Raw genomic sequence first — 13,883 nt, 5'->3', positions numbered from 1 at the left:
GAGGAGTATTGTAACACATCTTACTATATATAAAAAAATTCTTTGAATATATAGATATAAACAATTGTTACTCAATCTATAACTTTAGCGTTAAATCTTATATGTTTCATCTATAATGTGAACATAGATATGTGATTGGGATTATCGATGAGTGTGGAATATTATCACTCGGATCTAGCTTGTACGATTGATTACGTGCTGCATTGGCTTGACTCCACCTGGCATCACCTCAAGAGCTGTGATGGTTCTCCCGCTTGTCACAAGGGTTTCAGATTAATGTCGAGGTCCGACCTACTGCCAAAGAGCTCGGGCATTGAATGCAGGACCCATTCACCGCCAAATCCATGGTAGGTGGATCCAACGGCTCTAGACCTTTCCCTTGTTAACCCTAAAATTTCATTGCTTTTCAGCTGGGTGTTATTTTCATTCTGCTTACGGTGCTAATGGTTTCGAAGCTTTGCAACTCGTTGTGAACAGTAATGGATGCTAAGGTTTTATCTGCGAATCCTTTCGGCCAACAGGGGAAAATAGTCAGCTCAGAGCTTCACAACCTGTCGCCTTCAAGCGAGCTTTTGATGATAAGGTAAGGTTATTAGCTAATCCTTAGCTGTTTTTTCTCTTTTCCTCCTTTACCATGAATGGCATACGGTGACGGAAGGATGTTTCAAGTATTCTCCACGGAGATTGTCTCGTTTCTTCCCTCGGTCAAGGTGCTAGTATGAGGACGGTCTTCTGCGAGAGAGCCTTAGGTTTGCCCTTTACTGTGGATTAACTAGTTGAGGTATTATTTTTGTTTTGGGTATTGGTTTAATGCTTCCATTTGTTTTATTAGGTCTTCGGACCTTCCTCAACCAGAACAATTCTCTTCAAGTAAGTTAGAGTTAATCATTTGTATTTATATAGTTGTGAAAGGTTATGAATCCAGAGTTCTAACCCTCTGGTGGGTCTCGTCGGTAACCCTCTATCCTTTCTATTGGAGTAGAAACACTCTTGGAACATAACTGTACATGGTAGTGTAACATCATGCCTTATGCTATGCCTCCAGGTTATTCTGTTAAGAACACCTACGACATTGATCTGGGTATTCATACTTAGCTGTTGTATAATGTCTATATTAATTCAGGGTTTGTACATTTTAGATGGTGGGAGGGTTTGCTAGCATTTGACACTGCCAAGCCCTCACTGCATTACCAGTGGTTCCTATCCTTTTTAGCTGCATTAATATCATGAGGCCTAGACTGGCTGTAATTTTCTTTTGATCCGTAGTTTGGTTGTGTGTTACCTTATTATATAACTCCTTATTTTTTATTGTAAATGAGTTTTATGAAATACACTGCCTGACCTAAAGATGCTCTAATTCACATTTAAATTGTACCACTTCCGAAGGTTTATTTTGATATTGTTGTTACGACTCGTTGAGTCTCGGCCTTTTCTTCGGAATGGGCAGAGGTTGTAAACGGTCCTTACCGCTTTTCTCAGTTTTGTATATATATAGTCATTTATTTGCGTTAACATTTTAGCTAGAAGAACCCGTGAGTTCACACTGAAAGTTGTTCATGTGTTTGGAAATTTTGTTAGTATTTATATTCTTTGATGGTTTTCTTAGTCAAACACATTATGTTTTAAATTCTCTACATCGATAGCAGATGTTTTGGTAAATAATAGGCAAGTCTAACCTAAGCTCATAATCTCATAATTATAATAAACATAATTTCTCGTTTTTAAAAACTCAAATGAATTTATACTTCATGGCCGGGTTTTATACTTTCTTTGCTATAATTATAAACAGTATTGTTCTATGGTTATGTATTGTTGTGGACTGTTAATTACAATTTTCAGTTCTATATATATGTCCATATTAACAGAGTCTGTATCGTTCCTGCATTTGTCAATGACACAACCTTATCTTCATCAGACTTAGGAATTGTAACCGTATATTTACTTTACCCGTAATATAATGCTAGGAAAGAAGAATGTATTAAAACCTTTCTATGATAGATATAACAAAATATACGGAAAGGTTAATCATAACAATAATTATCTATCCTAAAGACAGTAGAGAATACTGATAGACTTAAACATATGTTCCTAACTAAATATATTTTTCCAGCTATCAATAATAAGCACAGAGTTTGGTTACTTATTTGTTTCTGATTATTTTAGCACTGTGCAAATAATATTCTTTCTGGAAGGTCTCACCACCCAACCATGGACCTAGAAATCTTGTCAAGTGTCGCCCTCCAAGCACTTCCTACTCCTGACAGTCACTAGAATTAACACAGTCTGGTATCTTGGGCTTCAGGACTATTGTCCAGCCTCAAGTCACACACCAATTCGATTGTTTTCCATAGTTTTGTTTTCCCACTGGTTATTCCTGCCCATCTCAAGGAAAATTCAAGCAACCCTTCTGGCTTCTTTCCCCCTCCTTTTGCGGAAGAGAGATGGCAATTTTTTCTAACTGTTCAACGAGTTATTGTAATTGTTTCCATTCAGTTTTCCTTAATTAAACACTGTTCAATTTCTTTAAACAAAAAATCATGATGTTTTGGCTTTTCCAGCCTTAACTTCTTAACAACTATGTTAAGTAAAATTAAAAGTTTCTAAGTTCTGCGTAAAACTTGGTAAAAACAAAAGTAAATATTGTGCAACAAAGGGTGTTACAGCTCTCCCCCTTTATGAGGAACATCGTCCCCGGTGTTCTTTTAAGAAAATAATGTTGAATAGGCCTGCAGCATGATCTCCTCTTCTTCCCAAGTGGCCTCCTCCGGTCCAAAGTGCTTACATTGCACTTTAACCTGGTGGATGGTTCACTTCCGTAAGGTGGTTTCTCTCCAATCTAGAATACGAAGAAGCTCTGCCAGGAACTCTCCCTCGGGCTCGACCTGCACAATTTACAATTAGCTGTTAGAATTGCACCAAACATCAATTTTAATGTCACATATTCATTTGTTTTATTACCTGTATATTTTCCCACTTAATTATATGTTGAGGGTTGTATACATATTTTTTTAGCAAGGACACATGGAGAACATTGTGAACTTGGATGTGGTCGGGGAGTGCTAATTTTAATGCCACTGGTCCAATTCGTTCCAATATTTGGAATGGTCCACAATACCAGGGTGCCAACTTGGCGCAACCCTTCCACTGTAAGGTGCTTTTTTGGGGTTTAACTTTTAAGTATACATGATCCCCTAACTGGAATTTTTTATGAGTCCTCTTTTTATCAGCATAAATCTTTTGCCTATCCTGAGCGGCCTTTAAGTTCTGGCGAACCTTTTTCATTGTGGCCTCCATTTCAGCTAACATATCAAGACCCAATGCTAACTTATTAACCAGGTTATTTCAGTCTGTGGGTACCCGACACTTCCTTCCATACAATACCTCAAAAGGGCTCATGCCCAAAGATTCGTGATGGCCATTGTTATACGCGAACTCCACTAAATGGAGGTAGTCCTCCCACTTGTGTGGTTGTTGCATAACGAACATCCTTAACATATCTTCCAGGACTTGATTCATTCATTCTGTTTGGCCATCTGTTTACGAATGGTAGGCAGTACTAAATTGAATCTGGGTACCCAATCCAATGAAGAGGGTTTTCCAAAATGTGGATGTAAATTTTATATCCATCAGCAATTACTACCTGGGGTATTCCATTTAATCGGAAGATTTCCCTCATGAACATGTCTGCGATTTCTACAATCTTGTAGGTGGATTTCACAAGTACAAAATGGGTTGTTTTGATTAACCTGTCCACTACCACCATAATTGAGTCATGCTACTTTTTGGTGCGGGGTAGTCCAGTAATAAAATCTAGAGTGATTGTTTCCCATTTCTATTTGGGAATGGGTAATTGTTGCAATAGACCAGTGGGATGCTGATGCTTTTCCTTCACCAACTGACACTCCAAACACTTTGATAAGTATTCCGCAACATCCTTTCTTAAAACTGGCCAGAAATAAATTTTACGGATAACTGTCAAAATTTTATGGTATCCTAGGTGAGCAGCATAAGGCTTCCTGTGATATTCATCCAGTAATAATTACTTGACAGAATTTCGATTGGGAATATAAATTATGTTTCCGAATGTTAACAATTCATCAGAAGTTATATCATAGTCAAATTGTTTTCCCTTTTTCCAATCCTCTGCTGCTTGCTGCAAAAGAAAAGTGTATTCAGGGTCCTTGAGGGATGCTTCCTTGATAATTTCAAGAAGGTTAGATTGTATTTGACTGAGTTGTATTTCATAGATGCAATGCATTTTCCTGCTTAATGCGTCAGCCACTCGATTTTATTTTCCTTTAAGGTGCTTCATATCGAAGTTGAATTTGTTCAAAAATGCGGTCCACCTGGCCTGCCGGCATTTAAACTTGACTGATTAAAAAAAAATTGAACTGCTATGATCGGTTAACAACAGAAATTTCTTTCCTAGAAGGTAGTGCTGCCACATTTTAAGTGTGTGCACAACTGCTGTTAACTCTAGATCGTAAGTAGAGTACCGCTGCTCATAGTATTTCAATTTACGTGATTCATACGCTATGACCTTTCCTTCTTGAGTTAATACTCCACCGACCCCTTCCTTACTTGCATCTGTGCATACTACGAATGATTTTTCTGGATCTGCTACCTTTAACATTGGTGCAGTGGTAAGCAATTGCTTCAACTGCTCAAAACTTTGTTGGCATTCCATTTTCCAACAAAAGGCATGCCCCTTTTTCTATAGCGAGGTCATAGGAAAGGCTATCTTTAAAAAAAAAATAATGAATTGGTGGTAATAACCTGCCAGGCCCAAAAAATATCTAATATCTGCAACATTTTTCAAGGCTGTCCATTCCATTATAGTTTTGATCTTCTCTAGATCTACCACTATACCCTCAGCTGATATAACATGGCCCAAGTACTGAATCTTGTCCTTGTAAAAATCACACTTGCTATACTTAGCATACATCTGATTGTCTCGCAAAATCTGCAAAACTATTCTTAAGTGCTTTTTGTGCTCTTCCTAATTTTTTGAATAAATTAATATATCGTCAATAAAAATCAACACAAATTTATCTAGGAAAGGCTGAAATATGCTGTGCATTAGGCTCATGAATGTGGCTAGGGCGTTGGTAAGGCCGAAAGGCAGTACTACAAACTCGTAATGACTGTAGTGAGTTCGGAAGGCAGTTTTACAAATGTCCTCATCCTTTATTTGGATCTGGTGGAATCGGATCTTAGATCAATCTTAGAGAATACGCTAGCCCCCTACACTTAATCAAATAAGTCGTCAATATGAGGTAAAGGATATCTATTTTTGACAGTAAGTTTGTTTAGCTGACGATAGTCGATGCATAATCTTAAAGTCCCATCCTTCTTTCGAACAAATAGCACAGGGGCTCCCCATGGTGATACACTAGGGCGAATGTACCCTTTGTCTAAAAGTTCCTAAAGCTGCATTTTGAGTTCTGTTAACTCAGGGACGCTCATGCGGTAAGGAGCTTCTCCAGGTATGAGTTCGATGGTAAAATCGATATCACGTCTAGGGGGTAACACAAGAATAGTTTCAGGAAATACATCCACAAAATCTTGAATTACAGGAATATTTTCTAATGAAGTCATCTTGTTTCTGTCATTAGAGTATCCTACTTGGACAACGTAAATCTGGCAGCCTTTTCTAATGCCCCGACTCTGTAAGGTAGTTCAAAAATTTCTCTTTACAATCCACTAAGGACCAATGTCCTTCTAACGAGCCCATTCCTATTAATACATTGTAGGAACCTAAGGGAAATATATTTAGATTAACATGAATGAGCTACCTTGAAACTGCGATCGGGCAGTTTTCTATTTTAGCAGAAACCTTTCTCTTAGCTCCGGTGGCTAGTTGAACTAGCCAAGATTTCTTAAATTTGCTGCTTGGCAGCTGACATTTTTCTACCACCTTGGGACTAATATAACTTAGGCTAGCACCCGGATCAAATAAAACAGAAATAGGTTGATCAACAATCGTACCTTCACACTTGATCATGGTGGGCTAGTATTCTGCTTGATGGTCATCTAAAGCGGCATTAATTCTGGGCATACTCCTTGCTATATCTCCAACTGTGGAGGCTTCTTGCATATTGGAAAGTTGTTATGTTCGAGCCTTGTGTGGGCAATTCTTATAATAGTGAGATTCCCCACATCCCCAGCATTGCAGAGGTGGATTTGGTAGTTGATCAGTTGTAGGCTTATTAATTCCCTCTGTCTGTTTGCTTTTGGGGTATGCTGGAAACTTGGGCGGATTCTTGGTAAATTTTCCAAAGGTTCTCTATTGATTATTCCGACCATTTCCTACTTTCTGCTGTCTGTTTGGGGGTAGATTCCTCATTCTTCTGCCTGAAGCTCCTTTGGGTAATCAATTTTTTGTTTTATCTGTTGGTAATAGATACGGGATTTTCGCACCACATCGTCCATCGATCTAGGATAGTCAAATTCCAACTTTTCCTTCATAAAATTAGGTAGACTGCTAATAAACCGCTGAATTTTTTCTTTTTCCTCCTGCATGTATGGGACATATCGTAACAAGGAGGTGAACCGCTTCACATATTCGTCCATAGTCAAGGTCCCCAACCTTAGCTCATGGAACTCCTTTGCTTTTTCGTCATAATAATGCTCAGTCAAGTATTTATCCTTAAAATGTTTTTGGAATTCTTGCCACGTCACTTGTTCTTCATCAATCTTTCTCACTGTTTTGATTTCTTCCCACCAGAGAGTGGCCTTTCCCCGTAACTGGTAAACTGCCAATCGTGCTTTGAGTTTGTTAGTATATTTATAAATCTGGAAATATTTTCCCATGTCAATTAGCCATGCTCCGGTTGCCTCCTCAGATTCTCCTTTGAACAGTGATGGCTTTATTTTTTTAAACTCACCCTGTAATTCCATATTCTATTTTTTGGTTTTTCATTGGTCTGAAACGTTATCTGAACACCCTTCTTCATCCTCCTTATGTCCCTCTACTGATTCTGCATTTCCTCACCATGATGGGCTATTAGTGTTCTTTCTTTTTCCTCCGTGCTGGGGTCTAGCCCTTGCTAATTCTATCGGTCGGACAAACTCTTGAGAATCTTTTCTTGCTCCTACCTCATGCGTTCATTATCTGACCTTATGTACGCAGCTGATGTATTGTTTCTAGTAGGACAACATTAGCTTGCCGAGACTCCTCCCCCAGTTGTATCCATATATCCAGATTGGCCTTTACGTAAGGCACCTCCGGTGGATTTGATAACTCGGGGCTCCTCTGCATGTCTGTGTGTTGGTGTTGATTTCTGTCTTTGTGTTCACATTTACCAGTGCAGTTGTTTATTGCATAATTATAATTATTCTAGCACTTAATTTTCTGTGTAATATTTAACCCAGAAGACTCAGTGTGCGAAACTTGGCTTTGATACCATTTGTAACACATCTTAATATATATAAAAAAAATATTTGAATATACATATATAAACAATTGTTACTCAATCTATAACTTTAGTGTTAAATCTTATATGTTTCATCTATAATGTGAACATAGATATGTGATTGGGATTATCGATGAGTTTGGAATATTATCACTCAGATCTAGCTTGTACGATTGATTACGTGCTGCATTGGCTTGATTCCACCTGGCATCACCTTGAGAGCTGTGATGGTTCTCCCGCTTGTCACAAGGGTTTCAGATTAATCTCAAGGTTCAGCCTACTACCAAAGAGCTCAGGCATTGAATGCAGGACCCATTCATCGTCGAATCCATGGTAGGTGGATCCAACAGCTCTAGAACTTTCCCTTATTAACCCTAACATTTCATTGCTTTTCAGCTGGGTGTTATTTTCATTCTGCTTACAACACTAATGGTTTCGAAGCTCTGCAACTTGTTGTGAACGGTAATGGATGCTAAGGTTTTATCCACGAATCCTTTCAGCCAACAGGGGCAAATTGTCGACTCAGAGCTTCACAACTTGCCGTCTTCAGGTGAGCTTCTGGTGATAAGGTAAGTTTATCATCTAATCCTTAGTTGTCTTTTCTCTTTTCCTCCTTTACCATGAATGGCATCCGGCGATGAAAGGATGTTGTAGGTATGTTCTGCGGAGATTGTCTCGTTTCTTCCCTCGGTCAAGGTGCCAGTACGAGGGCGGTCTTCTACGAGAGAACTTTAGGTTTGCCATTTACTATGGATTAAGTACTTGGGGTATTCCTTTTGTTTTGGGTATTGGTTTAACACTTCCATTTGTTTTATTAGGTCTTCACACCTTCCTCAACCAGAATGATTCTCTTCAGGTAAGCTAGAGTTAATGATTTGTATTTATATAGTTGTGAAAGGTTATGAATCTAGAGTTCTAACCCTCTGGTGGGTTTCACCAATAACCCTTTGTCCTTGCTATTGGAGCAGAAACACTCTTGGAACATAACTGTACATGGTAGCCTAACAACGTGCCTTCTGTTATGCTTCCAGGTTGGTCTATTAAGAACCCCAATGACATTTATCTGGGCATTCATACTTAGTTGTTGTATCATGACTAGATTAATTAAGGGTTTGTATAGTTTAGATGGTGGGAGGGTTTGCTGGCTTTCGGCATGGCCAAACCCAAACTCTTTTGATCCGTAGTTTGGTTGTGTGTTACCTTATTGTATAACTCCTTATTTTTTACAGTAAATGAGTTTTATGGCATACATTGCGTGACCTAAAGATGCTCTGATTCGCATTTAAATTGTACCAATTTTGAAGGTTTATTTTGATATTGTTGTTACGACTCGTTGAGTCTCGGTCTTTTCTTCAGAATGGGAAGAGGTTGGAAACAGTCCTTACTGCTTTTCTCAGTTTTGTATATATATAGTAATTTATTTGCATTAACATTTTAGCTGGAAGAACTCGTGAGTTCATACGTTTGGAAATTTTGTTAATATTTATATTCTTTGATGGTTTTCTTAGTCAAACGCATTATGTTTTAAATACTCTACTTCGATAGCAAATGTTCTGGTAAATAATAGGGAAGTTGGACGTAAGTTCATAATCTCATAATTATAATGAACAGAATTTCTCGTTTTTAAAAACTAGAATGAATTTATACTTCATGGTCGGGTTTTATACTTTCTTTTCTATAATTATAGATAGTATTGTTCTATGGTTATGTATTGTTGTGGATAGTTAATTACATTTTTCAATTATATATATATATGTCAATATTAACAGAGTCAGTATCATTCCTACATATGTCAATGACATTGCCTTATCTTCATCAGACTTAGGAATCGTAACCCTGTATTTACTTTACCCATAATATAATGCTAGGAAAGAAGAATGTATTAAAACCTTTCTATGATAAATATAGCATAATATATGGAAAGGTTAATCATAACAGTAATTATCTATCCTAAAGATAGTAGAGAATACTGATATACTTAAACATCTGTTCCTAACTAAATATATTTTTCCAGCTGTCAATAATAAGCACAGAGTTTGGTTACTTATTTGTTTCTGATTATTTTAGCACTGTGCAAATAATATTCTTTTTGGAAGGTCGCACCACCCAACCATGGACCTGGAAATCACGTCCAGTGTCCCCCTCCGGGCACTTCCTGCTCCTGACAATCACTAGACTTAACACAGTCTAGTATCTTGGGCTTCGGGGCTATTGTCCAACCTCAAGTCACACACCAATTCAATTATTTTCCATAGTTTTGTTTTCCCACTGGTTATTCCTGCCCAACTCGAGGAAAATTCATGCAGCCCTTCCTTCTTCTTTTCCCCTCCTTTTGGGGAAGAGAGATGACAACTGTTTCTAACTATTCAAGGAGTTATTGTAATTGTTTCCATTCAGTTTTCCTTAATTAAACACTGTGCAGTTTGTTTAAACAAAATATCATGATGTTCTGGCTTTTCCAATCTTAACTTATTAACAACTATGTTAAGTAAAATTAAAAGTTTCTAGGTTATATGTAAAACTTGGTAAAAACAAAAGTAAATATTGTGCAACATGTAGGTTTTAACCCCGTACAGAAATTACCTGCGTACGAATTTTTAAAACACAGAAAATAAACAATGCGAGAGCATAACACATAAAACACATATACACAGATATTTTTCCCTAGATCCCAAAACCGGGACTACCAGATTGATTTTTCATTATGTTCCTTTTAATGTTATAGTACATATATATACATGCCGAAGCATCCAATACCATGGACCAAAAACTATTGCGCCCAAAACCATGTGTGAAAACCATGCACAAAACCATAGGTAGGTTCGCCCACCTAATATAGGGTCCAAAATAAAAAAAATCCCCGGTGCACTGCCTTGGACTCTATAGAGGGGGGCTACCTTCCCCCCTCAAACCCCCTTGTCACCCCCCCGCTACGCAATCAGCGCAATGAAGGGGGGGCTCCGCACCCCCTCTAACCCCCTGGTTAACTAGGGCAGCTAGTCATCGAAAAAATATAACACAACCCAACACAACAAAGGGTATTACAAGAATAGATAGAGTTTTGAGAGCCACGATCTGAATTTATATATGAAATCCTTGTGTTTTGTCTTTTAAATTTCACATTCCAATTGAATAAATAGCTTCAATATTGTTGAGTATGCTCTCTTCTTGTGCTCTCTGTGATCTAGAAGATCAGAAAAGACAATTGAACAAAGTTAGTTTTAGAATTTTGCAATAAAAATTGGAAAAGAAATCTAAATTCACAATAAAAAGTACAATTACAGACCTTTATAAAGCTCAAACAACCAAACTGATGCCTCCAATGGATCCAGCACTATCGAAAACCCCTGTTTTGACTCTTTTTTCACCTCATTTGGTTAAAAATTGAGAAAGATATGACTATTTTAAGATTCTACCCAATTCTGTTGTTAATGAGCCTACAAATTGACCAAAACGTGATCGGTGTGCCCGAAAATCGGGAACAACGCGTGAATCCAGCCTTCCCGACTGGCGGGTGAATTTTTAGGATGATTAAAACCACTTTCAATGTTCGCACCCGTGGTCATATTGAGTCGCATATGACAAAGGGCTAGGGCTTAACCCCGACCCCCTCTCTAAAAAGGCACACTTTTTAAACTTAAAACATAAATTTTGGGTTACATTTCACATCAAACATGGTAGCATGGTTGGTAAATTGTTTAGTTAGTAGGCATGAGGTCACAGTGTCAACTCTCATAGAGGCCATTTGACCTTCCATCTAGTTTTGGCCACCATGAGGATGCCATGTGGCAACCAATGGTTGGTCCATGTGGCACTTCTTCGTTGGGCCATCTCAACCACCTGTTGACCAACATAAACTTGCCACATTTCAACCAACCAACCAATGACAAGTTTCAACCTTGCATTGGCCGATGAGGAATAGTCAACTTGCACAGTGAACTTTCCATGTCAACATACAGACTACTAACTGGGCGTACCTGCAAACTCAAAATTTCATTTTTTTAGTTGTTTCATAAAACGATCAGGACACGATTTAGGAGCATCCAAAGTTGGATTTCAATGGAACAAAGCGCGTTGGATTCATAACGACGAGATATACACTTTGGAGTTGGTTTCAAGCTGATCTAATAATTTTTAATTTTGAGCATTATCTTGATCCATTGGATCATGGACATGGGTGGAGCGCTAAATAAAAAGGAAAAACATAGTTACAGACTTCAACATGCATAAAAACCTTGCAAATATTAAAAATCTAATTGCAATAATTAAAAAACCCACCATTTGAGTCTAATTGTAGGTTATAAAAGTGGCAAGGTAGTGCAACGATCTATGTTTTTGGTAGTTGTAGAATCGACACAATTCAGTAGCTTATGAAAAATTGGTTTATGATCTATTATCGAAACATTAAGTGTATGGAGAAGAGGTCTCAAGCTCAAAATTGGTAAGAAATAGGTAAAAATGCATTTAATTTTTCTTGAATTTATTTTATTAGTACTATTTTTGAGTTTTTTGTGTATATATCAGATGAAGAGAGACTAATCACCTCTCTCTCTCGATAGACTTACATTCTATTGCAGAAAAAAATGCTAAGTTTTTGCAAGTTCCAGGACATGAAAGAAGATCACTATATGCACAAGAAGACCAAGTTTCTTTGAGAATAGCATGATCATTTCATGCCAAACCAGACCCATTACACCATTGCTACTAAACAAAATATCAATTTTACCAACTCTAGTCATTTTAAGCCTACAATCGATCCATAATGATGATTCCATCTCCCTACTACCAAAAACTCATTTCTTTCGCAATTGTCATACTTCCCTGCCTCATTTTCATTCATTGTTAACCCAGAAATAAAAGTCATTCAGCTCCCTTACAAATCTGAGTCACCCCATTTTCCTCTTCATTCATGTCAAATAAACCTTGCTCCAATGCAAAATTTTCATCCATATTCCTTCAAATTATTATTTTACACTCATGTTAGATGATGGAGGATTCATTAAGGCCTTCCTTCTAACAAGTTTTGACCCATTGACTCTGACACATCATCTGGGATCAAAACTAGAGATATTTCAAGTACCTTGAGGCTTGCATGCGTTAATGGAAAGCTCTCTCGCTAATAAATAGTGGGAATACATCAATGTCCCTTGTTTGTCAGATCTTCTAGATGACTCGACTTCGACACATCTATTTGTAGATAGTAAGATGTATTTAGGCATCTTGACTCTCATTGACATCAATGGTGAGTAGTCTCGTGTTGGTTAATGGCATTCATTAATGGCCAGTAATCTAACAATTTCTTTTCTATGTTCGACATCGACACCTATTCACATAGATAAGAATTATTCCATCGAGCGGGAACGAATGAAGACAACATGATTTCAGCAGGACTCAATTCAGCATCCGTAGCAATAAAGATTCCAATCTCCTCCTCAACTCATATCCTTTTACTTTATATTCCATGATCCAGCAGCGACAACCACACTCTTCTATATACATAACTTGTCCACTTTTCAGGTAAGTGAAGGTATGTAATTTTCTAATTTTTAATCATGTAATTCCTTAAATGCTAAAATTGTGATTTTGGAAAATCCCTCACCACATTCATATTCATTCATATTCCCTTTCTCATTTGCAAGAAAACTGAAAACACCTTTAGTTGGGGGGAAGGGATATTCATATTTCATGTCACATGTCGCATGTCACATTTCATTTCATCCTAACCAACATATTTTCCAAATCAACTATTATTGCATTTTGATTCCAAAAGTTTATATGTTTTGCGATGATCAATTGATGAGCACATTAAATGGCTGACAACAACTATGGGAATTCTAAATGTCTTCAAAGTAATTTGATGCAACAAAATAAAATAAGTATTGTTACACAAGAACCAATACTAAAAAATTTTGGTTGTCACACAAGAACCAACCATAAAAAATATGTTGCAATCAAATGATTTCAAAGTATACTTTGCAAAAAAAATAATAATAAAGTTATCAAATGATATGATAATGCAAAGTTAAAAGAGAATCAATACAAAGCCAAAGCTCATATAGAAGAAAAACATTTCAAGAATATCAACTTATGATTAAGTGAATCAATGCAATAGTTGCATGAGGACATGTAACAACTTCAATTGGGGGGTATTTTGGGCCTCAAAAATGTCATCCTCTTTCACCTTAATGTCCATCATTTTACCCTCATTCTGTAACTCTGTAACTACATAACCCTACATTAAGTAACCATTTTCATGATCATATGGGTTTAACATTATATTTTCCAAAGTCATTTATTTAAGTATTTTAAGTGAATTGTGATTAAATTTTATAAAATTAACATGTTTTCATATATACGTGAAAGTGGTCTAAGTTTTTTGATATTGTAGGCCTACTTGGAGCTTCTAGAAGGGTCCTACTTGGCCTCCTAACTACAAATTCAAATTTCAAGTTCCAACTCATGAAGATT

The 13,883-nt window shown here is 37.2% G+C and overlaps 1 protein-coding gene across 1 annotated transcript; it reads right to left on the bottom strand.

The window, feature by feature from the left end:
• Nucleotides 1–6,342: 6,342 nt before the first annotated feature.
• LOC149223202 (uncharacterized) lies at nt 6,343–6,900 on the bottom strand. Its single transcript, XM_089387824.1, has one exon. It carries the CDS (start codon nt 6,898–6,900, stop codon nt 6,343–6,345), a length of 558 nt encoding a protein of 185 aa, XP_089243950.1.
• Nucleotides 6,901–13,883: the final 6,983 nt, after the last annotated feature.

The sequence above is a fragment of the Pinus tabuliformis genome, chromosome Q, assembly GCF_031772625.1.
Source record: "Pinus tabuliformis cultivar Carrire ecotype Pingquan chromosome Q, CPIR1, whole genome shotgun sequence".
In the NCBI taxonomy this organism is placed as follows: domain Eukaryota; kingdom Viridiplantae; phylum Streptophyta; class Pinopsida; order Pinales; family Pinaceae; genus Pinus; species Pinus tabuliformis.
Note: the sequence above shows the minus strand (reverse complement) of the source record. Positions and strands in the feature narration are given on the sequence as shown.

What these genes read in the sequence shown, in the direction of transcription:
- LOC149223202 (XM_089387824.1), bottom strand. Translation starts at nt 6,900, where the DNA reads ATGGAATTACAGGGTGAGTTTAAAAAAATAAAGCCATCACTGTTCAAA.